This window comes from Oncorhynchus clarkii, chromosome 3, assembly GCF_045791955.1.
Source record: "Oncorhynchus clarkii lewisi isolate Uvic-CL-2024 chromosome 3, UVic_Ocla_1.0, whole genome shotgun sequence".
NCBI classification, from domain to species: domain Eukaryota; kingdom Metazoa; phylum Chordata; class Actinopteri; order Salmoniformes; family Salmonidae; genus Oncorhynchus; species Oncorhynchus clarkii.
The window spans coordinates 21,278,129-21,304,512 of record NC_092149.1 but is presented as its reverse complement, the minus strand read 5'-3'; the positions used below and the strand labels follow the sequence as shown (position 1 = coordinate 21,304,512).

The 26,384-nt window shown below is 40.7% G+C and overlaps 1 protein-coding gene across 8 annotated transcripts; it reads right to left on the bottom strand.

Annotated features, from left to right (window-relative positions):
- LOC139390768 (cytochrome b5 reductase 4) lies at positions 1–25,707 on the bottom strand. Of its 8 annotated transcripts, XR_011629538.1 has the most exons (18): positions 25,519–25,707; positions 24,783–24,904; positions 24,345–24,498; positions 19,919–20,019; positions 19,655–19,739; positions 19,517–19,555; positions 19,251–19,377; positions 19,084–19,141; positions 18,852–18,945; positions 11,837–11,869; positions 11,530–11,652; positions 11,090–11,230; positions 10,023–10,178; positions 6,061–6,211; positions 2,251–2,336; positions 1,550–1,781; positions 994–1,103; positions 433–750 (listed from the first exon to the last, which is right to left on the bottom strand). XR_011629538.1 is itself a non-coding variant. In XM_071138142.1 (17 exons), the coding sequence occupies exons 1-17, from the start codon at positions 25,622–25,624 to the stop codon at positions 1,049–1,051; spliced, it is 1,794 nt and encodes a 597-aa protein (XP_070994243.1). In that variant the 5' UTR covers positions 25,625–25,707; the 3' UTR covers positions 1–1,048. The 8 variants fall into 8 exon arrangements, 5 of the variants coding, with proteins under 5 accessions (XP_070994243.1, XP_070994262.1, XP_070994234.1 ...); XR_011629548.1 differs by lacking the exon at positions 25,519–25,707 and having other exon boundaries at positions 1–750; positions 1,550–1,711; positions 2,250–2,336; positions 24,783–25,270; XM_071138142.1 differs by having other exon boundaries at positions 1–1,103; positions 1,550–1,711; positions 2,250–2,336.
- Between the last annotated feature and the right edge of the window lie 677 nt (positions 25,708–26,384).

Here is a 26,384-nt window from a genome sequence, read left to right as displayed (position 1 = left end):
TAAAATGATATTTTTATTATATTGAATACATTTACGTAGGTGTGTTATGTATTGTGTAATGTATTCCCATTGGTATTCATCACCTACTGTGAGTACTACAACATCAACCTGTGAGAGAGAGAGGGGGGAGAAAGAGAGATAAAAGAGAGAGATATAGAGAGGGAGAAAGAGAGACTGTAAATGTACTGATACTGAAGACTGGTCTGCTTAACTATCAGTCTCTCTCAAACAGAACCACAGGCTGCAGAACATACCAGATATAGCAGCAGCACAGCCAAAACAACTATCAGAATAATAATAACTCTCTGAAGGAGGATGTCTCATATGCCAACAGCAGGTTGGAAATTCTCATTACTTCTTCAACAAAAGGAAGATGTAATGATCAGAACTAAAAATTAAACGCTAACAAAGTCCTGCTTTTTTTTTGGGGGGGGGGGGGGGGCGACAGCAAAAATAACATCACAATGTAGCGGATGTGTGGGAATGTGCAATAGATTGAGATACAGTATGTAAGACATGGTAGTGACCTCTCATAAACAACCCCAGACCCCCCCTCTCTTTCTCGCTCTCTCTCTCGTCAGAGCAGAGGAGTGCCCAAGGACAGGACAGTTCAAAGAGTTCTGGTACAGAGATAGACAGACAGTGAGCTGATGATGTTGACCTGAGGGTTCAGTGCTGCTGGGTAATTGGCCATTCACCCTTTGTGTGTGATTCACCAGCGGTCACGTCCTTGGCGTCCAGAGAGAATGACTGTCCATCCGTGTTTCAAAGCACCAGAGAGAGTAAGACAGAGACACACACAAATAGAGAGAGACAGAGCTGCTAACCACAGAAGTCAGGTCCATCAGTTCAGTCTACAGTGCATAGAAAGACATTGTTCCAAAAAACACATTGGCCGGCAGCCCAATAACATCTCTTCTCTCCCACACTCTCTCATAAATTGTGTCTCCTTTCTCTCAAACACACACACTTCTCTCTCTCACACACACGCACGTTGTTCTCTCAATGTCCCGTTGGCACCTCAGGCTGTAATTTCTGAGACTGACACTCAGCCCTCGAAAACATGAATCTCCTCTTCACTGAAACAATGCTGTCTCACCAACCTGTGAAAGAGAGGAGGGAGATTGATAGAGGAGGAAGTTGAGAAACAAGGAGAAGGTGAGAGGGGGAGTCAGACAAAGCCTAAATGTGGGTAAAGTTATCCAATGTTATACAAGTTAACTTCCTTGCACTACATAGCCTGAAATAGCTTGAATCTACTAAATTAACATTAACATAAAAACATACTTCTATATTTAGAAATGTTTTTCTATTTTTTTATTTAACTGGGCAAGTCAGTTAAGAACAAATTCTTATTTTCAATGATGGCCTAGGAACAGTGGGTTAACTGCCTTGTTCAGGGGCAGAATGACAGATTTTTACCTTGTCAGCTCGGGGACTCGATCTTGCAATCTTTCGGTTACTAGTCCAACACTCTAACCACTAGGCTACCTGCCGCCCGGCTAAATGCCTAACTGGAGTGTGTAGAGGGGTGTGGAGTGTCACTCACCCCACAGTCAGCTCAGTGAAGGCTGAGGGGCCACACACACACACAAAGACCTTTGACCCCTCAGGCCTAACCAGGAAGTCAGTCAGCATGGAGGCCTCAACCCGCCCCTTCCTGCCTGCCCACCCATCACACGGCTCTGACAGAATATACTCCACCTGGAACCTGGAACCATAGATTAGAGCAGAACAGAACCCATCACACAGCTCTGACAGAATATACTCCACCTGGAACCATAGAATGTAACAAACGAATGCATCTTCTGCCTATACACTATACTATATCTTCTGCCTACACTATACACTGAGTGAGCATAGAGATCAAGAGAGTGAACATTCTCTGTCTGCCTAGCAGCAAGACGACATCCAGTAACATGTATGTGTTAATGCTGCTTCACAGGTAATGGTTCACATGAGAATCTAGTCAATATGGTAATGATGGGGAGTGTTCACACACCATGAAGACATGCAATAATAGACATCTGAAGCGAGCAAGAACACACATACACACACACACACACACACACACACACACACACACACACACACACACACACACACACACACACACACACACACACACACACACACACACACACACACACGATCAGATTCACCACAGAGGGTCCGTCTTGCTGACATTAACGCAGCCAGCCTCATAATGACCACCCTCAATATGAACACACAGTAAAACACACACACACCTCTCATCTTCAGCTGCGAGGCCGTCAAGTTCAGAGTGCCACAGGATGTCTCTTTCCTGTCTGTTGAAGAACATCAGCTTGGTTTTCCTAGAACACACACAGATCTAATGCCGTCAGAACAGCCGTGTCCTTTACAATGTATTCACATCCTCAGAAAGAGAACAATGACAGCCATGTCCTTTACAATGTATTCACATCCTCAGAAAGAGAACAATGACATCCATGTCCTTTACAATGTATTCACATCCTCAGAAAGAGAACAATGACAGCCATGTCCTTTACAATGTATTCACATCCTCATAAAGAGAACAATGACATCCATGTCCTTTACAATGTATTCACATCCTCAGAAAGAGAACAATGACAGCCATGTCCTTTACAATGTATTCACATCCTCAGAAAGAGAACAATGACATCCATGTCCTTTACAATGTATTCACATCCTCAGAAAGAGAACAATGACAGCCATGTCCTTTACAATGTATTCACATCCTCAGAAAGAGAACAATGACATCCATGTCCTTTACAATGTATTCACATCCTCAGAAAGAGAACAATGACAGCCATGTCCTTTACAATGTATTCACATCCTCAGAAAGAGAACAATGACAGCCATGTCCTTTACAATGTATTCACATCCTCATAAAGAGAACAATGACATCCTTGTCCTTTACAATGTATTCACATCCTCAGAAAGAGAACAATGACAGCCATGTCCTTTACAATGTATTCACATCCTCAGAAAGAGAACAATGACATCCATGTCCTTTACAATGTATTCACATCCTCAGAAAGAGAACAATGACAGCCATGTCCTTTACAATGTATTCACATCCTCATAAAGAGAACAATGACATCCTTGTCCTTTACAATGTATTCACATCCTCAGAAAGAGAACAATGACAGCCATGTCCTTTACAATGTATACACATCCTCAGAAAGAGAACAATGACAGCCATGTCCTTTACAATGTATTCACATCCTCAGAAAGAGAACAATGACAGCTTTGTCCTTTACAATGTATTCACATCCTCATAAAGAGAACAATGACAGCCATGTCCTTTACAATGTATTCACATCCTCAGAAAGAGAACAATGACAGCCATGTCCTTTACAATGTATTCACATCCTCAGAAAGAGAACAATGACAGCCATGTCCTTTACAATGTATTCACATCCTCATAAAGAGAACAATGACATCCTTGTCCTTTACAATGTATTCACATCCTCATAAAGAGAACAATGACATCCTTGTCCTTTACAATGTATTCACATCCTCAGAAAGAGAACAATGACAGCCATGTCCTTTACAATGTATTCACATCCTCATAAAGAGAACAATGACATCCTTGTCCTTTACAATGTATTCACATCCTCAGAAAGAGAACAATGACAGCCATGTCCTTTACAATGTATTCACATCCTCAGAAAGAGAACAATGACATCCATGTCCTTTACAATGTATTCACATCCTCAGAAAGAGAACAATGACAGCCATGTCCTTTACAATGTATTCACATCCTCAGAAAGAGAACAATGACAGCCATGTCCTTTACAATGTATTCACATCCTCAGAAAGAGAACAATGACAGCCATGTCCTTTACAATGTATTCACATCCTCAGAAAGAGAACAATGACAGCCATGTCCTTTACAATGTATTCACATCCTCAGAAAGAGAACAATGACAGCCATGTCCTTTACAATGTATTCACATCCTCAGAAAGAGAACAACGACAGCCATGTCCTTTACAATGTATTCACATCCTCAGAAAGAGAACAACGACAGCCATGTCCTTTACAATGTATTCACATCCTCAGAAAGAGAACAATGACAGCCATGTCCTTTACAATGTATTCACATCCTCAGAAAGAGAACAATGACAGCCATGTCCTTTACAATGTATTCACATCCTCATAAAGAGAACAATGACATCCATGTCCTTTACAATGTATTCACATCCTCAGAAAGAGAACAATGACAGCCATGTCCTTTACAATGTATTCACATCCTCAGAAAGAGAACAATGCAGAAAAATGCATTGCAGAAAAACTCTGCATAACATATCTGAAAGAATGGGATTAACAATACAGCAATATATTTGATTTGATAGGCAGAATATTTTCCATGCCTTTCATACATTGGGGCAAAAAAGTATTTAGTCAGCCACCAATTGTGCAAGTTCTCCCACTTAAAAAGATGAAATGTAATTTTCATCATAGGCACACTTCAACTATGACAGACAAAATGAGAAAAAAAATCCAGAAAATCACATTGTAGGATTTTTTATGCATTTATTTGCAAATGATGGTGGAAAATAAGTATTTGGTCAATAACAAAAGTTTATTTCAATACTTTGTTATATACCCTTTGTTGGCAATGACAGAGGTCAAACGTTTGCTGTAAGTCTTCACAAAGTTTTCACACACTGTTGCTGGTATTTTGGCCCATTCCTCCATGCAGATCTCCTCTAGAGCAGTGATGTTTTGGGGCTGTTGCTGGGCAACACGGACGTTCAACTCCCTCCAAAGATTTTCTAAGGGGTTGAGATCTGGAGACTGGCTAGGCCACTCCAGGACCTTGAAATGCTTCTTACGAAGCCACCCCTTCGTTGCCCGGGCGGTGTGTTTGGGATCATTGTCATGCTGAAAGACCCAGCCACGTTTCATCTTCAATGCCCTTGCTGATGGGATAGGTTTTCACTCAAAATCTCACGATACATGGCCCCATTCATTCTTTCCTTTACACGGATCAGTCATCCTAGTCCCTTTGCAGAAAAAAAGCCCCAAAGCATGATGTTTCCACCCCCATGCTTCACAGTAGGTATGGTGTTCTTTGGATGCAACTCAGCATTCTTTGTCCTCCAAACATGACGAGTTGAGTTTTTACCAAAAAGTTATATTTTGGTTTCATCTGACCATATGACATTCTCCCAATCTTCTTCTGGATCATCCAAATGCTCTCTAGCAAACTTCAGACGGGCCTGGACATGTACTGGCTTAAGCAGGGGGACACGTCTGGCACTGCAGGATTTGAGTTTCTGGCGGCGTAGTGTGTTACTGATGGTAGGCTTTGTTACTTTGGTCCCAGCTCTCTGCAGGTCATTCACTAGGTCCCCCCGTGTGGTTCTGGGATTTTTGCTCACCGTTCTTGTGATCATTTTGACCCCACGGGGTGAGATCTTGCGTGGAGCCCCAGATCGAGGGAGATTATCAGTGGTCTTGTATGTCTTCTATTTCCTAATAATTGCTCCCAAAGTTGATTTCTTCAAACCAAGCTGCTTACCTATTGCAGATTCAGTCTTCCCAGCCTGGTGCAGGTCTACAATTTAGTTTCTGGTGTCCTTTGACAGCTCTTTGGTCTTGGCCAGAGTGGAGTTTGGAGTGTGACTGTGAGTTTGTGGACAGGTGTCTTTTATACTGATAACAAGTTCAAACAGGTTCCATTAATACAGGTAACGAGTGGCGGACAGAGGAGCCTCTTAAAGAAGAAGTTACAGGTCTGTGAGAGCCAGAAATCTTGCTTGTTTGTAGGTGACCAAATACTTATTTTCCACCATAATTTGCAAATAAATTCATTAAAAATCCTACAGTGTGATTTTCTGGATTTTTTTTTCTAATTTTGTTTGTCATAGTTGAAGTGTACCTATGATGAAAATTACAGGCCTCTCTCATCTTTTTAAGTGGGAGAACTTGCACAATTGGTGGCTGACTAAATACTTTTTTGCCCCACTGTATCTACATGAAGTGCTTAGGGGGAAGGGGCTATACTAGGGGTTGTTTCTGGGTGGATCGATGACAGTGTATTTCACCTGAGTGAGCCCAGGTCCTGGAGAGCCAATCGGATCACCCGAGTCATTGGCGTGAACCCCGTGCCGGCTGCTAACAGGTAGAGGTGAGTGACCTCGCGCAGGGGGCGGAGACTGAACGGACCATCTGGGCTGCTGACAGACAGGTGGTCACCTAGGCAACCAGGGAAGAGGAGAGAAGGAAACCCATTAAGCTGATAAACCACACAAACACAAAAATAAGCAAAAACAGATAATACATTAAAAAAAAGGACTTCATTATTCAAGCTATCCTGATTTGTAAACAGAACATTTCCTACCATCAGCTATCCATTTCCTCTTTCATGACGTTTCTCTTTGTACTGTACAGCTAGTCTTCGTTGTAATGGAGAATGTTTTCCTTCTTTAACTGACTGACTGGGAAATAAACATCCTCCATCTGTCCCAATGTTGCAGCTGGGCCAGCATCGCCAGGCAACCACACACATCACTCAACATAGCATATATTCAGGTAATGGGGGCCAGATGAGGACAATTACATAGCCTGAAGCCCCGTCAGTGAGCATAGTTTACACAGAAAGATAAAGAAAGAAGCCTCTATATTTCCTGTCCACTTCTGTGCAGATCGACTGGTAGGACAATTACTTTTCCAGGAAGAAGGTGATTCCACTGTTAAGAGGACAAGACAAAGGCCAGGGAATCTGATTCATTGGAGGTGGAAAGGAAAGAAGGGTTATATCCTGGCACCCTGACTATGTAGAAGGCTGGACTCTGGGAAGAGGGGTCGAGATGATAGATGGGATAAAACAACCTGTTTATGAGTTTTTAAATAGAAACTAATTACACCATCAATCCTGTTTGGGGGCTGAGCAATCTCCCCCTGTAATTGATTTATCTGAATAGTGCCTGCTACTGCTGATGTATGAATAAGAGAGGAGAGAGAGAGGGGCGAGAGAGGGGAGAGAGGGGAGAAAAAGAGCGAGAGAGAGAGAGGAGAGAGAAAAGAGAAAGTGAGGTGACAAAATGATACAGGATGAGAGAGAGATGAGGAGAAAAGATAGGGTCTAACTAGGGCTGTGACGATTATAGAATTTTAGGTAACGATTAATTGTCATGCAAATGACTACAGTTATTGTCATATTTGTCTTTTTTGTTGAAAAATGTTTTGAACTTGTACCGTATCTTTGAAAATGAGCTACGACTTACCTACTAAATACAACAGCATTGGTGACACCCCTATCTCAAAAACGAATGGTTTGGACCGCTTGGATCTTTTGGAAATGAAGCTTCTCCTCCCGACCGTGCCATTGTGCTCGTAAAACGACTACCAAATGTACCCGCTTCATGTAAAAATGCTATTATCTACTTGAATATAAAAGTTGATAATTGTCCATAATTGTTGGTTACACGAATATAGTCGATAATTGTGCTAGCCCTAACTACTTGTAACATCTGACATTTAATACTCAAAATACACAATGAGACTGGAATTGCAAAGTGCTACTATTAATCATAAGTATATCCCTAATCACAATGGTAAGAGTATAGTCCTCCCTGTGAATGTTAAAGTCGTAATCATGTTATTACTAACGGTCATGTAAATGCAGTACCCGATCATAATCACAATCAATGCTTGTGTACTGCATTTTAAAGAATAAATGTTGTTAAAGGTTTTTTTTTATTTGAATCGACACACAGGAGTCAAGAACTTCTGTCACCTAGTCTACTTGTGTACGCAGCAGAAAAACATGGAAATCAGTTTATGGTAAACAAAAGGTAATCTAATCAATCCTGGTTGGAAGAAAAACAACCTTCCCTCTGGTTTGAGACGTGCTATTTTTTTCCTTCATGTTGTTGCCTACCTTGCTCACTTATCTGAGATATTAATATTCCACAGGGTGGCTACACCACCTACAGACTGACGTATGCTGCTGTACATCTCACAAGCAAGCAATGAAAAAATAACTGATTTTGTGTACTGCCTACGTCTACACATGGCAAGGTTGAAGTAGAAGAACGTTATAAAACAAATACACTTGACCTCTACATATGAATATTCCACTTACATATGAACACACACGTACATTTACAAACACAAAAACAAACACAACCTACTCACTAACAACCTTAGATTTCTTTACTTTACTTTTATTATTATCTATCCGAATGCCGAGTCACTTTACTCTGCCTTCATGTATATATCAACCTCATTTGTACCTTGTCAGCTCGGGGGTTTGAGCTTACAACCTTCCGGTTACTAGTCCAACGCTCTAACCACTAGGCTACCCTGCCGCCCCATTGATGTGGTACTCCCTGTATATAGCTCCACATTGATCTGGTACTCTCTGTATATAGCTCCACATTGATGTGGTACTCCCTGTATATAGCTCCACATTGATGTGGTACTCCCTGTATATAGCTCCACATTGATGTGGTACTCCCTGTATATAGCTCCACATTGATGTGGTACTCCCTGTATATAGCTCCACATTGATGTGGTACTCCCTGTATATAGCTCCACATTGATGTGGTACTCTCTGTATATAGCTCCACATTGATGTGGTACTCCCTGTATATAGCTCCACATTGATGTGGTACTCCCTGTATATAGCTCCACATTGATGTGGTACTCCCTGTATAAAGCTCCACATTGATGTGGTACTCCCTGTATATAGCTCCACATTGATGTGGTACTCCCTGTATATAGCTCCACATTGATCTGGTACTCTCTGTATATAGCTCCACATTGATCTGGTACTCTCTGTATATAGCTCCACATTGATCTGGTACTCTCTGTATATAGCTCCACATTGATCTGGTACTCCCTGTATATAGCTCCACATTGATGTGGTACTCCCTGTATATAGCTCCACATTGATGTGGTACTCCCTGTATATAGCTCCACATTGATCTGGTACTACCTGTATATAGCTCCACATTGATGTGGTACTCCCTGTATATAGCTCCACATTGATGTGGTACTCCCTGTATATTACTCCACATTGATGTGGTACTCCCTGTATATAGCTCCACATTGATGTGGTACTCCCTGTATATAGCTCCACATTGATCTGGTACTCCCTGTACACATCTCCACATTGATGTGGTACTCTCTGTATATAGCTCCACATTGATCTGGTACTCTCTGTATATAGCTCCACATTGATCTGGTACTCTCTGTATATAGCTCCACATTGATCTGGTACTCTCTGTATATAGCTCCACATTGATGTGGTACTCCCTGTATATAGCTCCACATTGATGTGGTACTCCCTGTATATAGCTCCACATTGATGTGGTACTCCCTGTATATAGCTCCACATTGATGTGGTACTCCCTGTATATTACTCCACATTGATGTGGTACTCCCTGTATATAGCTCCACATTGATGTGGTACTCCCTGTATATAGCTCCACATTGATCTGGTACTCCCTGTATATAGCTCCACATTGATGTGGTACTCCCTGTATATAGCTCCACATTGATCTGGTACTCCCTGTATATTACTCCACATTGATGTGGTACTCCCTGTATATAGCTCCACATTGATGTGGTACTCCCTGTATATAGCTCCACATTGATGTGGTACTCCCTGTATATAGCTCCACATTGATGTGGTACTCCCTGTATATAGCTCCACATTGATCTGGTACTCCCTGTATATAGCTCCACATTGATGTGGTACTCCCTGTATATAGCTCCACATTGATCTGGTACTCCCTGTACACATCTCCACATTGATGTGGTACTCCCTGTATATATCTCCATTCTTGCGTATTTTATTTGATTCCTCTTTTGAGCGTTACTATTTAAAAACAATATCTATATATATATATATATATAATAATTCAACTCTGCATCTTTGGAAATGGTTCGGAATGTCAATGTAAAGTCTACACCAGTTGTTATTTATCACATACACCGAATACATCTGAACAACCCACTTAGCTGTAACAGTGAGGTTTACTGGGGGCCTCAGACTTACCGATGTTGAGGTTGTTTAGGTGTGGAGTCAACACTCCATCTGGGTAGACTTTGATCATGAGGAAGATGTCAGTGGCTGCAGTCCCCTGTGTGGAGTCCAGTGTAGCTGGTACCAGTGTTTCCTCGACTGGCGTGTAGGGCTTCACCACCTCACTGTCTACACATATAGCATTAACATTAGCAATGAATTTCATGGGATGCTATGGGATTAGCGGTAGCCCAGATATAGTGTTAGTCAACTGTCGACACATTTCACAAAGCTTGTTTTTCTCTGGAGGCCAGGAAGGAGCTGGTACGATGTACATTACTGGCGGTTTTAGATTTTAGTGATGTTATATATACACACAGGCCTCAACCATTACCCTGAGAGCAACGGATTCAGTATAGCATGCGGCCCTCAGGTTCATTAATAATCAAAAACATTTAACACATCATTGTGATCTCTACAGCGCGGTTGGCTGGTCGTCATTCACATTGCGTAGGCTTAAACACTGGTATACACTGATTTATAAGGTCATATTGGGTAAAATGCCATTTTATCTCTGTTCTTTTTTAAAAATCAGATCAGTTACGGTCCCATTCTCATTTGCTTTTAACAGTACCAAGAATTAGAACAGGTCATGGTAGAAATAGTTTAAGTTACTCAGCTCTGTGGTCCTGAAATTCTCTCCTGAAATTTTAACCATTTGATGATCTAGTCACGTTGGTGGAGTTTAAACACTTGGTCGATGTAAATATCATAGAAGCGTGTAATTGTCTTTAGAACTGCTGGTTTTTAGTTGCGACATTTGTGTTTCTTTACGTAATAGTTGTACTGTATATGTGTCTATCGTTTAGTTCAATGTTGTTTTGTCTGAAACGTTGTTCCCCCTGCTGCTGTTGGACCAGGTCTCTCTTGAAAAATAGATTTTATCTCAATGAGAAAAACCTGTATAAATAAAGGTTAAATAAAAAAATTAAATGTAGCATAGCATAAGCCCGAGCAATGAACTGCATGGGCTGCTTTGGGATTAGCGCTTGCCTAGATGTAGCGTTAGCATTAGCATGGATCTAAAGGCTAGGCCTTACCTTGGATGAGGGACTTGAGGTAGATGTGTTTCCCAACCGGCACGTGCATGAGCGTCCCTAGAGGGAGTTGTAACCGGAACACCCAGGTGTCGTGTGTGACTGCTGTCTTAGAAACTAACATACACTCTCTGTAGAAGATGGCTACAGAGAGAGAGAGAGAGAGTGAATAACTAACATGTGAGTTTGGTTAATAGGGGAATGTAATAAAATCAATTCAGAAGATAAGACAAATGGATAAACATCTCTTTGGATGTGTCTGAAATGGCATTCTGGCTCTTTCCTGACTTCCTCTATCCTTGCCTCCTCAAAACGCATTGGAGGTGAAAGTCCAAGGTCCCTCCCCTCTTACATACTCCTCCAAAGCGTTTTGAGAAGAAGGTGAGGAGTGAGGCTGTGAGGAATCAAGGAAAGACGTATTGGAAAAGAGCCCCTATTCATACCTCGATCTTTCTTCCTGAAAAGAGAATCATGGAATTCCAGTGGTTCACCAAGCTCCTCCCACTTTCCTTTGGCCGCTTTACGCATGCTGACCTGAATCTTCCCCACAGCACACGCTGTGTGGACTGTACCAGCATAGTGAGTGAGTGAGTGAGTGAGTGAGTGAGTGAGTGAGTGAGTGAGTGAGAGGGGAAGAGGAGAGAAGGAGAAAGATGGGGAGGGAGGGATCGAGGGAGGGGGTTGGTAAACGTTAACAGTTAGTCAGCTTTAGCTTGTGAAAATACATCAGACCATAAATGTTCTCCTTACCAGCAACGCTTCCATCTACTTCTTGGGCTAGACCTGAAAAAGAGAGACTCCTAGTGAATTGTTTACCAGAAATGTATAGAAATCAAATTCATCACCCATTTACAGAGATAGAGAAGGAAAGAGAGAGAGTAAGAGAGAGACAGATAGACAGAGGGGGATAGATATAGACCGATAGAGGGTTTAGTGGAACTGGGCACAGTGTTTATTTCCTCTGGTTGACACAGTCAATATTTCCCTCCAACATTAATAAGCCAGTGATAAACACTGGAAACGAATTGTGTCAAGTCCTCTGGCAGGCTGGAACACAGATGGAGAAATAAGCTCTGAAAGCACTCAATAATATAATTACAGCCGATAATGGACTAGGTCTGTAATGGTCATGGAATTCTGGATGACGATAATTGGCCAGTCAAAATGACCATGGTCACAGTAACAACCGTTCGAATAGCAAACAACAATAAGAAAAAACATTTTTTGACACACATTTTCTCCTTCTCTTCTCCGCTCCTGACTGCACATGCTGTGTAGTGCTGGGGGGTCATTGCCTAGGCAACCAAAGACTTGTTTGCTACAACACCTTGCTTGCTTCAGCAAGGAGCAACAAAGTTTCATCATGTTGTTAATAGACCATGTTACACCAGACATGGACTCAACCGCACAAATGTCCGATCTTCTTTCAGCTGTTCGTCAACACCACAACAAAAAAATGTCATAAAAATGGTACATATATTTAAGGGGGTCTTCATCCGTTAAAGGGTAAAGGTAATTGTGCCAGCCCTAACTAGGGTACAGGATAGATAGCATTGTGACAAATGTCACAACAAAAACTGTAAAAAAAAAAGTACATATATTGTTTAAACGATAAGAGAAAATAAAAACGTAAAACTATTCACAACGCAGATATGGTGCTGCGTATGGCCGCTAGGGGGCAATGCAGTTCAAACTAACGCAGTCATGGCAACCCATAAACTAAAAAATATAAACGAAACCATCGATGACTTCACCCCAATTCCCCTCTTTACCGGTTACTCCGTGCAAACCTCCACGCTCCAAAAAACCCAACATGAACCCTGACATCGTGGCTACCCTCTCCTTACTCATCAACTCCAGATCTGACGCCATTGAGAAAATGGTAGGCGCGAACACCAAGGCTTGAAAAAGACTGGAGTTTGAATGTGGTGAAATCAAGGATGTGAAAACGAGAGTGGCAAAAGTTGAAAAAAGGTGGAAAAGAATAACAATGTCTACCATAGACGTCTCACTGATCTGGAACAATACACAAGATGGAACCTGAGACTCTATGGCTTGCCAGAGGTGGAGAATGAAGATGGAACCTGAGACTCTACGGCTTGCCAGAGGTGGAGAATGAAGATGGAACCTGAGACTCTACGGCTTGCCAGAGGTGGAGAATGAAGATGGAACCTGAGACTCTATGGCTTGCCAGAGGTGGAGAATGAAGATGGAACCTGAGACTATACGGATTGCCAGAGGTGGAGAATGAAGATGTGTGAGGAGAGGCTATCCGCATCTGCCAAGAAGTTTTGCCGGCAGAGAAGAACAAAGTTGGTGATACCATCGACGTTGTGCATCGCCTCGGCAAAAAGCAACAGCAAAACGATTCAAGACCAAGGGGTATTATCATCTTCTTCACTGCCAGAATCTACAGGGATGCTGTCTGAAAAGCTGGTAGGAAGAACGCCTTCCTTCAGAGCCATGGTCTGCGTTTCGCCGAGCATCTCAGCCCAGAGGACATGGAAAGAAATAACAGGTTGTGGCCAACGATCAAGAAAGCACGAAATGAGGGAAAGGCTGCTTACTTCGTCAGAGGACGAGGCTTCATCAACGGTTCAGAAATCCATATTCCTCCCTAAAATCTCACCACAAGGAACAGGTTGATGGTTTCAGCCATGGTATTCTCATTTTCCTTATGCTGTTTACCTAACAAGCATCAGGTGACTATTTTTCAAGGAATACTCAGGTACTTCAATGTATTAGTTTGTTCTTGTATGACCGGAAGTCCTATTTTGTTTAGTAACTTACGAAGAAGATTGAAAGTTGTATTTATTTTGTATGTATACAGTAACTAAGATACTGTTTTAAAGGGCACACATGTCTGCTCTGACTTTACACGGTTATTGTTCTATTTAGTTATTCATACTTATTTCCAAGTGAAAAAGGTCTTAGGAACATGAATATGTAAAATATTTTTTATTCAATTATTTTATGATCAGTTTTCATATGCACTTAAAATAGTAGGTAACCTTTAATTTAAATTATTAATTTGTATTTTATTTCTCAGAATAGTTCCTGATTACACTAAAGAGGGTTTTTAGTCTCTCTTACTACAAGAACCCTTGGTTTGGTCTTGAACATAATTTTCAGTTGAGTTGAATTTCAAAGCCGGATAACATCTAGCTCAATGTTTATGGAATAAGCTATTTTCCCTTTAAATTTACTTAAATGGTGCTCGGTTCCTTATCGTTTACATTCACTGCTCCTACGTCTTTGACTCATCCTACTACAGTTTATACTTTTATATAATCTTTGTTGGTTTGTCTTTGTCTATAGTTTCTCTTAATGCTAGGGGGTTACCAAACAATGTGAAGCGCAAGGCCTTATTTTTTTTATTTTCTAAACAATTTCGAACAGATTTTTGCTTTTTTCAAGAGTCACTCAATTTCGGCTGATGCCAACTTCTGGAGGTCACAGTGGGGCAACGATATTTGGCTTTCCCATGGATCTGAACGCTCCGCTGGGGTCACTACAATGAAAAATACCTTTGGTGGTAATATTCTACACTGTGACCCCTTTGGCCACTTTATTTGTCTTGTGATCAGTTACAATGACATTACGCTCATTACTGTAAACTTCTACGGGTACAACACCAAACATGAGAATGATCAGTTACAATGAATGACATTACACTCATTACTGTAAACTTCTACTGGTACAACACCAAACATGAGAATGATAAGTTACAATGACATTACACTCATTACTGTAAACTTCTACGGGTACAACACCAAACATGAGAATGATAAGTTACAATGACATTATGCTCATTACTGTAAACTTCTACGGGTACAACACAAAACATGAGAATGTTAAGTTACAATGACATTACGCTCATTACTGTAAACTTCTACGGGTACAACACAAAACATGAGAATGTTAAGTTACAATGACATTACGCTCATTACTGTAAACTTCTACGGGTACAACACCAAACATGAGAATGATGAGTTGCTTGAATCTACAGAGAAACATATACTTCATTGGTTATCTAAATTTCTGAATTCGTTATTATTGATAGGAGGGGACTTTAACATTACTATAGATAATTCAACTGATTGATGGCCCCCAGGTAGGCCAACCAACCAGAATTTGAATTTAATACTTTTTATGGAAAAGTTTGATGTTACTGATATATGGAGAGAGGTTTCCGGCCGACAGATCATTCACTTGGAGTAACAAAACAGGTTCAAGACAATCCAAATAGATTTTTGGCTTATATCCAAATGTATTGATAGTGAGTGTGTTACTACAAATATTTGTACTACTCCCCTCACAGACCATAGGGCCATTTACATTGATATCAAAATATTTACCCCTGATACTAACCTTGGTAGAGCATCCTACTGGAAGCTAAATAGCTCATTATTAAATAATGATATAGTTAAATTTGAGGTTAAAGATCTGCTCTCACACTTTTGGGAAAGGGCTTGTGAAGAAAAATCTTATTGCAAGAACTGGGAGCTCTTTACATTTGAGGTGTCCAAATACCTTAGAAAATATGGTAGTAATCTTGCTAAGACCAGAAGAGCTGAGGAGGAAAAGGTGATCATTAAGATAACTTCCCTTTCTCAGAGGTCCCCAGCTGACCTCTCGGGGGAGGAGAAGATTGAACTAATTGAGTTACAAAATAAACTGGATAATATATAAATTAAAAGCAGAATGAGCCTTTATTAGATCTAGGAAAAAATTGATTGAGGAGAGAGAACAGAATTCATCCTATTTCTTTAGACTTGAGAAATGTCACTCTAAAAATAACACCATCCATAAATTAAACATTGATGGTGTTATTACAGATGACCAAACATGTATCGCTAAATACTGTAGCAATTTTGACAGAAAATTGTATAGCTCTACGTACTGTCAGGAATCCACAGATATGTTTTTTAACTCACTGAATAATGTTCACTATATCAGTGATATAGAAACTAAACAGTGTGATGAACCCATCAAAGTTGAAGAGATAGAGTCTATCAAACATCTAAAGAAAAATAAATCACCAGGTGTTGATGGAATTACATTAGAATTTTACAAATTATTTTCTGAAGAAGTAGCTCCCTTCCTATTTGAAGTCTTTTTAGAGAGTATTAAAAACAATGTTCTCCCTCCTACAATGAGTCAGGGGTTAATAACACTGATACCTAAAGCCTAAAAAATAAGTGCTGCTCATCGATAACTGGCGTCCAATTTGTCTTCTTAATAATGACTATAAGATATTAGCCTTACTACTTGCAAAAATAATTAAACAAGTCCTGGATGCAATCATTGATGAAACACAGTCTGGCTTCATGAGGAACAGACATATTTCTAACAATGTCAGACTAGTATTAGACACACTTGACTACTCAGACCTAATAACCGAGGATAGCTTCATATTATTTTTAGATTTTTATAAAGCATTTGACACAGAGCATCAGTTCATCTTCCACTCCCTTGAGAGACTTGGCTTTGGGGATTTTTTCTGTAAGGCTATTAAGACTCTCTATGCAAATGGTAACAGCTCTATCAAATTGAAATATGGCACCTCACCTAGATTTGAGTTAAAGAGAGGAATTAGGCAAAGTTGTCCTATCTCTCCGTACCTGTTTTTATTAATCCCCCAACTTCTTGCAAATTCTTTAAATAATAGTCCTGTACCAGGTATTTCCATAGCTGGTAAAGAAATTATTATAAGCCAGCTGGCTGATGATCCTACACTTTTTCTGAAAGACGCTAACCAAATTCCCATATCGATCAATGTGATACAATCCGTTTCCAAAGCGTCTGGTCTATATCTTAACATTAATAAATGTGAACTCATAGCTGTCAAAGATTGTGTGACACCTTCATATTATGGTATTCCAGTAAACGAAGAACTTACATATTTAGGCATAACCATTACAAAGGATCAGAAGTCTAGAGGCTTACTAAATGTTAACCCTCTTATTAAAAATACCCAGAAGAAGCTAAATCAATGGCTACAGAGGGACTCTTTAAAAGGTAGAGTCCTAATAACAAAGGCTTAAGGTATCTCTAGACTAACATATGGCGCTCCATCTTTATATCTTGACAGTAAAAAAAGCAAGGAGATAGACCAGATGCTTTTCAATTTTCTTTGGAGAAACCGTACCCATTACATTAGGAAAACTGTTGTAATGAACACTTATGAGAATGGTGGACTGAATTTTCTGGACTTTACTACTTTAAATAATAATTTTAAGATCAATTGGATAAAACAATTCCTAAGAAGACTCACTTCTATCTGGAATTTTATTCCTCATCATGCCTTCTCTACTTTTGGTGGCCTTAATTTTGTTTTGCAATTATAATATTGACAAAATTCCAGTGAAACTTTCTGCTTTTCATCAGCAGGTTCTCTTGTCATGGTCCTTCATTTCTAAACACAATTTTTCTCCACACAGATATTATATATGGAATAATCGGGATATATTGTATAAAAATACTTCTTTATTTTTAGAATATAATGGCTGCATATCAACTTCAATCATTTCTGTAATCAGCGCTGTGATATTCTCACTCCGTCCCTTATCGCACTTATTTCGTGTGAAGACTGAAGAGCCTGTCTAATGACTGTTGTTTGGGGCCTGCGCTGCTGCTGCCAGCAACGGTTCGGGTGTTAATTGGCGCACCGATCCCTTTAGCGGGATCCTTTTCGTCAACATCCGCTGAATTGCAGAGCGCCAAATTAAAATTACTAGCTTTTTTAATAGGAGAGAGAGAGAAAAGTTCTGCTCCAAGCTGCTCGCGCATGCAAAACTCTGGGGACACACAGCTATCCACTGACACGATGTGATCATTCTCGCTCATTTTTCAGAATAAAAGCCTGAAACTATGTCTAAAGACTGTTCACACCATGTGGAAGCCACAGTGAAAGGAATCTGGTTGATATCCCTTTAAATGGAGGGTAGTCATGCAATGGAACAGAGAGATTTCAGAATAACAGCACTTCCTGGCTGGATTTTCCTCAGGTTTTCACCAGCAATATAAGTTCTGTTGTACTCACAGACAATATTTTGACAGTTTTGGAAACTTTAGAGTGTTTTCTATCCTAATCTGCAATATATATGCATATTCTAGCTTCTGGACCTGAGAAATAGGCAGTTTCATTTGGGCATGGTTTTCATCCAAAAATCTAAATACTGCCCCCTAGTCTCAAGAGGTTTTAAGGTGCCTCCCTTTCAGACGGTTAAGCATTGCACCTGTACTGCCACTGTTGCTCAATTGCACCTCGCAAAGTTTGCGTTTCATCACCTTCTCATTTAACTTCTCAAAGTATTGCCAAACAGGACTTTGCTGCTGTCACATCCCTGTCATTTTCCCAGCTGTTAACGACGATGAAGTTCAGAGCGCTTTATATCCGCGGCAAATCATTTGAAAGATGCATATCTCCACCTTCTAACGTTACAGCATTTATGCGTTAGGTATGTTCCCTTTATGATGATGATCGGGAGCTGTTAGTGCTAGGTGTGATAACTGCACTGTGATTGACATTTTATGGGAGGAAATAAGAAAAATCTATAATAATAAACATAGTTTTTCAGTTAACGATGCCAATTTGGTTTAAACGTTCACACCCCTAGTACAGGATGGTTAGGGAGAAAGAGAGAGAGTATGGCTGTAATAGATGGATAAAAGAAAGGAGATTGAAAGAGGCGGCTACGACAAGTCATGTCAGAAAACAGCTCCCTGTCATAGTGGACAGTCAAAGGAAGCTGCGACTTACGTTGACGCAGTATGTAGGACATTTTCCCCAGAAGAACTTCCACCCGTAGAACACCAGCTTGCAGGTCAACTATGGTACAGCCAGAGCTGGGGAGCTGAGAGAGGAGAGAAAATAAGGGAGAAGAGGGAAAGAGAGAGAAAAGAGGGGGGGGGTTAAAGAACAACTACTGCCCATTCTGGCTCACATTTCACTCAAATCTTGGCATTTTAAAATTGCAAAGACGGATGTTTACCTTCCGTTTGGTGTAAACCACAATATTGACTGTGACATCAGTTTGAAACCAGTCATACCTAAAAAAAAATAAACATGTACAGATACAGTATGTTCATTACCTTCTCACATCTATCTATCACCATTCTCAATATCATAACAGTTGTTCTTGTTGTTTTGTGAGTGTACCTGGGCCGGGCGTCTTTGGGTTGGGTTGGTGGCGGGGCGGCTGAGGGTTGCAGTGATGAGGAGGGTGAGGGAGGGGTGAGGAAAGCAGGAGGGAGCATGGAGGTGGGCGGAGGAGGGGGGGCTAGACCTGAGGAGAGAGAGAGACCAGAGTAAGGACTCTGATTTCAGCCACACAGGATATAGAACACCCACACACAAACACCAGACAGTACAGAACATTCGTGGGGGGTTTTCTGCACTATTCTTATTGTTATTTTGTTCATTACCATTTAAATGAGTGATGCTGTCCTTTATCACAGACTGAGCTGTGGAGACAAATTAGAAAGGGTCAAAAAACATCCTGCATGAAAGAGAGACTACAGTGCATTAAAGTCCTGAGACTGAGGGATTGTGTGTTACTGTACCTTTGAGAGCAGTGCTGGCCTTCACAGCCATCCTCCCTACCAGACACTCCTTTAACATGGACTCATAGTTCACCCACCGGTGGACCTGCTCATATGGCCACAGATTCAGGGACAAAGGCAGACATGGAGAAAGTGAGCAAGAGAGCTTAGACACGCACGACATCATAACACACATTATGTGCGTTTATGTTTTGAACTTGTGTGTTTTAACATGTGAACTTTCAAGGTAGTCCTTTAACTCGGGAGAGTCCAATGAGAGCTGACCTGGTCAAAAAGGTCTGTTCCGTCTATCCCAGCTGCCTTCATCAGTTCCTCTTCTCCTCCAGGGTGGAAATCCATGTAGGGGCTCACATTATAAACCATGCCTGAGACACACACAGGAAATAACAGTATTTATTCACTAAATACTCACAAAGGGCAAATATATATATATATATAGGGCTAACTCGTGTAAGAAATGACCAGCATTGGAGGGATGGTTGCTCCCAAAAGTCTTCACCCAAAAGCCTAACTGAAGTATAAGATGTAATAATGTAAGAGGTGTGACAAGTTAGCGCCCTCTGCTGACAGAAACTAATGTCCAGTCTTATACACGGAGTATACCAAAAATTAGGAACACCTTCCTTAAATTGAGTTGCAACATTTTGCCCTCAGAACAGCCTCAATTTGTCGGGGCATGGACTCTACAAGGTGTCGAAAGCGTTCCACAGGGAAGCTGGCCCATGTTGACTCCAATGCTACCCACAGTTGTGTCAAGTTGGCTGGATGTTCTTTGGGTGGTGGACCATTCTTGATACACACGGAAACTGTTGAGCGTGAAAAATCCAGCAGCGTTGCAGTTCTTGGCACAAACCGGTGCGCCTGGCACCTACTACCATAACCCGTTCAAAGGCACTTACATTTTGTGTCTTTTCCATTCAACCTCAATGGCACAAAGACAATCCATGTCTCAATTGTCTCAAGGCTTAAAAATCCTTCTTTAACCTGTCTCCCCTTTATCTACACCGATTGAAGTGGTTTTACAAGTGACATCCATAAGGGATCATAGCTGTCACCTGGTCAGTCAATGTCATGGAAAGAGCAGGTGTTCTTAATGTTTTGTATACTCAGTGTACAGTCAGTCTACATGTATGTGGGCCCACACACAACGACAAATATAACAGTGAATTCAGCCAATACATTCAAATAAATGGTTAGGAACGATTAAACTATGATTGAACTATACACATTGTAACGTATGGTGTTGAGGGGGAGTTGAAGGCTGTGCCCAGCCTCCAATTCTTTCCATAGAAAGCCTTCTCACAACAAAGACACATACCCTACTCAAAGACATTATCCCAACAAACACAACATTATCCCAACAAACACAACATTATCCTCTCAACAAAAAGTAATTATCCCACCAAATACAACATTATCATCCCCGACGGAGACATTATCCCAACAAACACAACATTATCCTCTCAACAAAGAGTAATTATCCCACCAAATACAACATTATCATCCCCAACGGAGACATTATCCCAACAAACACAGCATTATCCTCCCAACACAAAGACATGGCCACGCTGTAGCTAGAAAGGGTCGCAGGGAAACATTGTGTATGAGAGGAGAAGGTATGTACACCACAGGGAACCTTCATTTGTGTATACAATCGCCAATAACTGTCTTATAGCCTACTGATATTAAATTGGTTAGCTAATGCCTTCATCACACATCCCTATGGGAGTGCTGATGAGTGCGATCAACAAATCTGAAAACATGAATAATAATGAGACATGATGATAATGTTATCAGCATACGGTTGTGTATTTCCATATTTTCTTCCTGTGTGCCAAGCATATGTGAGTGTATGAGTTTGGGTAAGAGAGAGGTATAAGGGAGGGAAGAGAGAAAGAGAGGCACACAAATGGAGGGAGGGCACCCCTGTTCTGCTCTGAATAAGAAGAAGTGGACAGAGTCCTAGACACTAAAGCCTGCATAATCTTCCTTCATAGCAAATGCAATTAAGCTGTATTACTCAATGTCCTTGGACAAATCAACCCACTCCATGACTACCAATGAGTGCCTTTAATCTCAATGACGCACATGTGGAAACGAGAGGATGAAATGTGTTAGATTCCTTACGAAAGTGATTCCTCACGAAACCCAGACAAAAAAAATTGCATGATTTTGTGGATTTTCACTCTATGTAATCCATATACAGTGCCTTCGGAAAGTATTCAGACCCCTTGACTTTTTCCACATTTTGGTATGTTACAGCTTACTTATTCTAAAATGGATTAAATGTTTTTTTCCCTCATCAATCTACACACATTACCAGATAATTACAAAAACAGGTTTGTTGAAATATTTGCAAATGTATTACAAATAAAAAACTGAAATATAACATTTACATTAGTATTCAGACCCTTTACTCAGTACTTTGTTGTAGCACCTTTGGCAGCGATTACAGCCTCAAGTCTTCTTGGGTATGACACTACAAGCTTGGCACACCTGTATTTGGGGAGTTTCTCAAGCTCTGTCTGTCAGGTTGGATGTGGAGCAACGATGCACAGCTATTTTCAGGTCTTTCCAGAGATGTTCGATCGGGTTCAAGTCCGGGCTCTGGCTGGGCCACTCAGAGACTTGTCCCGAAGCCACGTCTGCATTGTCTTGGCTGTGTGCTTAGGGTCTTTGTCCTGTTGGAAGGTCAACCTTCGCCGCAGTCTGAAGTCCTGAGCGCTCTGGAGCAGGTTTTCATCAAGGATCTCTTTTTGCTCATTTCATCTTTCCCTCGATCCTGACTAGTCTCCCAGTCCCTGCTGCTGAAAAACATCCCACAGCAATGTGCTGCCACCACCATAGGGATGGTGCCAGTTTTCCTCAGAGTGACCATCAGGTTCTTGTCATCTCCCTGACCAAGGCCCTTCTCCTCCGATTGCTTAGTTTGGCCGGACGGTCAGCTGTAGGAAGAGTCTTGGTGGTTCCATACTTCTTCTATTTAAGAATGATGGAGGCCACTGTGCTCTTGGGGAACTTCAATGCTGCAGATTGTTTTTGGTACCATTCCTCAGATCTGTGCCTCGACACAATCCTGTCTCGGAGCTCCACAGACAATTCCTTTCGACATCATGGCTTAGTTTTTGTTCTGACATGCACTGTCAACAGTGGGACCTTATATAGACAGGTGCCTTTCCAAATCATGTCCAATCAATTGAATTTACCACAGGTGGACTCTAATCAAGTTGTAGAAACATCTCAAGGATGATCAATGGTAACAGGATGCACCCGAGCTCAATTTTGAGACTCATAGGAAAGGGTCTGAATACTTACGGAAATAAGATCTGTTTTTTGTTATTTTTTATAAATTTGCAAACATTTCTACAAACCTATTTTCACTTTGTCATTATAGGGTATTGTGTGTAGATTGATGAGGGGGGAAAAAAACTATGTAATCCATTCTAGAATAAGGCTGTAACGTAAGAAAACACACTGTAATAGTTATTTGGAGGAAGAATTGTTGACATATATTTGACATTTGTATTTAAAACCATAATTGAGAAATTATTTATTAAAGTTGGCATATTATGACATTTTGTCCTAACTTAGGCTTCCTTTAAGACTCCATAATGTTACTTCTGTAGGTGCTACAAAGCAAAAATTGATGTCATATGAAGGTATACTGCCTTCTCTGTAAAATTAGTAGTATTTTTATTTCAATAACTTTTTCTTTACATTAACTTATGAATATTGAAAAATATAAACATATAAACATGATATTGAAATTGGCAAATGTTTTAATATATGTTTGAACATAATATACTCTACAGGCTTAGCAAAGTTCCAGAGTGGGATCTCTGCTACTTTAAGAGTTATGACCCAATTTGTAAGCATTAACAAAAGAGTGAATGTGAAGATTGATTCAAAATAGTGAATTGCAGAATGTGCAATGATACAAGTAGAAGGAGGGCTGTGATTGGTTACATTGCTGAACTATGCCAATTTTAAAAAAGGGGCCATAACTTTAAAACTTGCAGAGATCCCAGTCTGGAACTTTGATAAGCCCGTAGAGTATATAATGTTCAACAACATATTGCATTTTTTAAACATATTTTCTATATTCATGTTGTGTGATTAAATATTCATAAATTAATGTAAGACATTTTTTTGTGAAATCAAAATACTACTCATATTACAGAGCAAGTGGTAAAGCCTCATATAAAACATTTTTTGCTTTGTATTGCAGCATTGACAGGTTAAACATTATTGGCTATTAAAGGAGGCCTGGGCAAGGCAAAATGTAATAAATATGATTAACTATTTCTCAATTATGCTTTTAGATACAAATATCAAATACAATCTTTCCCTGAAAGGACTATTCTATGGATTACGTTTAATGATAATCCCCAAAATCATGTCATTTGTTTTGACTGAGTATCGTGGGGAATCACTCAATTAGGACTACGGAAGGTGGAGAAAAGAATTGTGTACAGATAGTATGCGGCTACTGTGTGTATGTGTACTTTTCTCATTTATTTCCCTGAACAATTTAAGTAATACCACAGTTTCTCCAACTCTAGCCCTGGAAAGGCATTGAGCCCTTGACTAGTTAAATCTAGTGTGTTAGTACTGGGCTGAAACAAAAACCTGAAAAACACCATGACCAGTATTGTGTGTGTGTGTACAGTATAGGGCTAACTTGTGTAACCTCGTATGCAGGTCCAGCAGTCATCACGTGTGTTGTGTTTTTGCAGCTCCTCCTCCGTGACGTCTATAAGTCTGCCTCTCAGCCCTGTCAGGTCCCGGCCACTCTTAGCCACACTGATCCAGTCCATCAGACTGTGGCCAGGCTTCAATGCTACCTGAAACAACATGGAAGAACAGCCCTCACAGTCAGAAAAGGTGGTATCATGATAACACAGCCTTACAGTTCAGTAAAGTGGTGTCAAAGGGTGTGGCATGATGACAATCAATTTAAGGTTGACTTTGCATACAGGGTCTTCTAACTCAATATAAAATTGGACTACAGAACGTTCACATGGTAGGACCACAATAGTCTAATCCATTGATGGAACATCAACATTATGTATGATATATAGGCATGACTCTCACACAACAATCATGTCGTCAACTACCGGTACAGTACCTTGTTCCTGCCGGACTGACCGGCTGGAGCAACACGCTGCTGAGAGCTGGCTGCAGGGAACGACTGGGATGGGACGTTCAGCATCGCGACTCTTCGAAAGCAGGCCAAATTCCGGAGGAATCCTGTATAAGACGGGTCTTCGATTAACACGACAATAAAGGACCAACTCTTGGAGGTGTGAACCACTGTGAAATGATGTTTCCGTTGTGTCACAAGAAACACATTTCCCTGAAGTGACACTAGTTGAGTAATTTAGCTAACTATCTAGCTGACTGGCTAGCACCCCGGAAGAGTAAATTCACAACAAAACGCCCAAATATGTCCATAATATCAGACGTATGAAATAACCGGTGACCTAGATCTCGACCGAACCAAATGACACTTCCAAAACATTGTTCTTTAAAAAATATTTGCCTATGTAAACAACACCTATTTGGCGTTGTCACTGTTAAAAACTACATTCCCTCGGTAGCTGCAGATGGTGTCGCAATATGATGACGAAATTGTCAAACCACTTAAAGTAAAACTGTATCCAAAATACCTAGACCGCCATCTAGTGTAAGGATAAATCTCAACAGTCGCTCTGATACAGTACAAAGCGCTCTGAACAATTCCGAAGACGATGTAAATAAAGGTAAAATGGCACTCATATTTATGTTTTTATAGGGTATATTTTTGGCAATATAAATGTGAGTATTTGGAAATGCTAAATTATAACTTAGTACACGTAGCCTACCTGGTATGAAACCAGAGAAAAAAATGGTCACATTAGAAACATATTTCGCTCTTCCTCCATCTCCCTCCTCGTCCTCTTCTGAATCTTCGTTGGAATGATTTAACATTCCAATATGTTAATAATTTCCATAGGACTACAGTTATTTTGTCACAATTCAGAAATGTGACTATCCCATGTATCACATGAGCCTTGTACGTACAATGGCCTACTGCAAAACAATATAAAAAGACGGTTTGAATGTATTTATATGACCAACCAGCGTCAGTGCAGGGATAGTTCTATGTCCCTACATAATCTGATTAGTCAAATCTCACTAAGAGGATTCCTAGATGGGAATAGTTTCTTCTTGACACGTGACTTCAAAATAAAAGCGCAGTGGGTTACAGGTTTGATGTGCGTCAGAAATTCAACAACATGCATAACAATCAATCTCAGATGAAAAAATGTATTGTGGTAACCATGAGAAAGTTAATCTGGGAAACAGGCCTGTGTTTGATCATCTTCAACAATGTGTGAGCTGCCCCCATCACTTAACAGCCTGATACAATCATTCACAGCTGACCACGGTGTGTTGTGCTCAAAGCTCCAAACACACACACACACACACACACACACACACACACACACACACACACACACACACACACACACACACACAGACTTACACACACACATTCGGTAGATGCGTGAGAGAGCTGCTGAATGGCCAGTTGGGCAGTAATGGAGGGAAGCTTGTGCTGACGAGAGCAACACCTGGAAACAGCAGGAGTTCAGGAAGGACGGACATGGGATGGGTAACAGACAGACTCGGCCAGGCCAACCGAAACCAGTTTCTCACACACACACACACACACACACACACACAC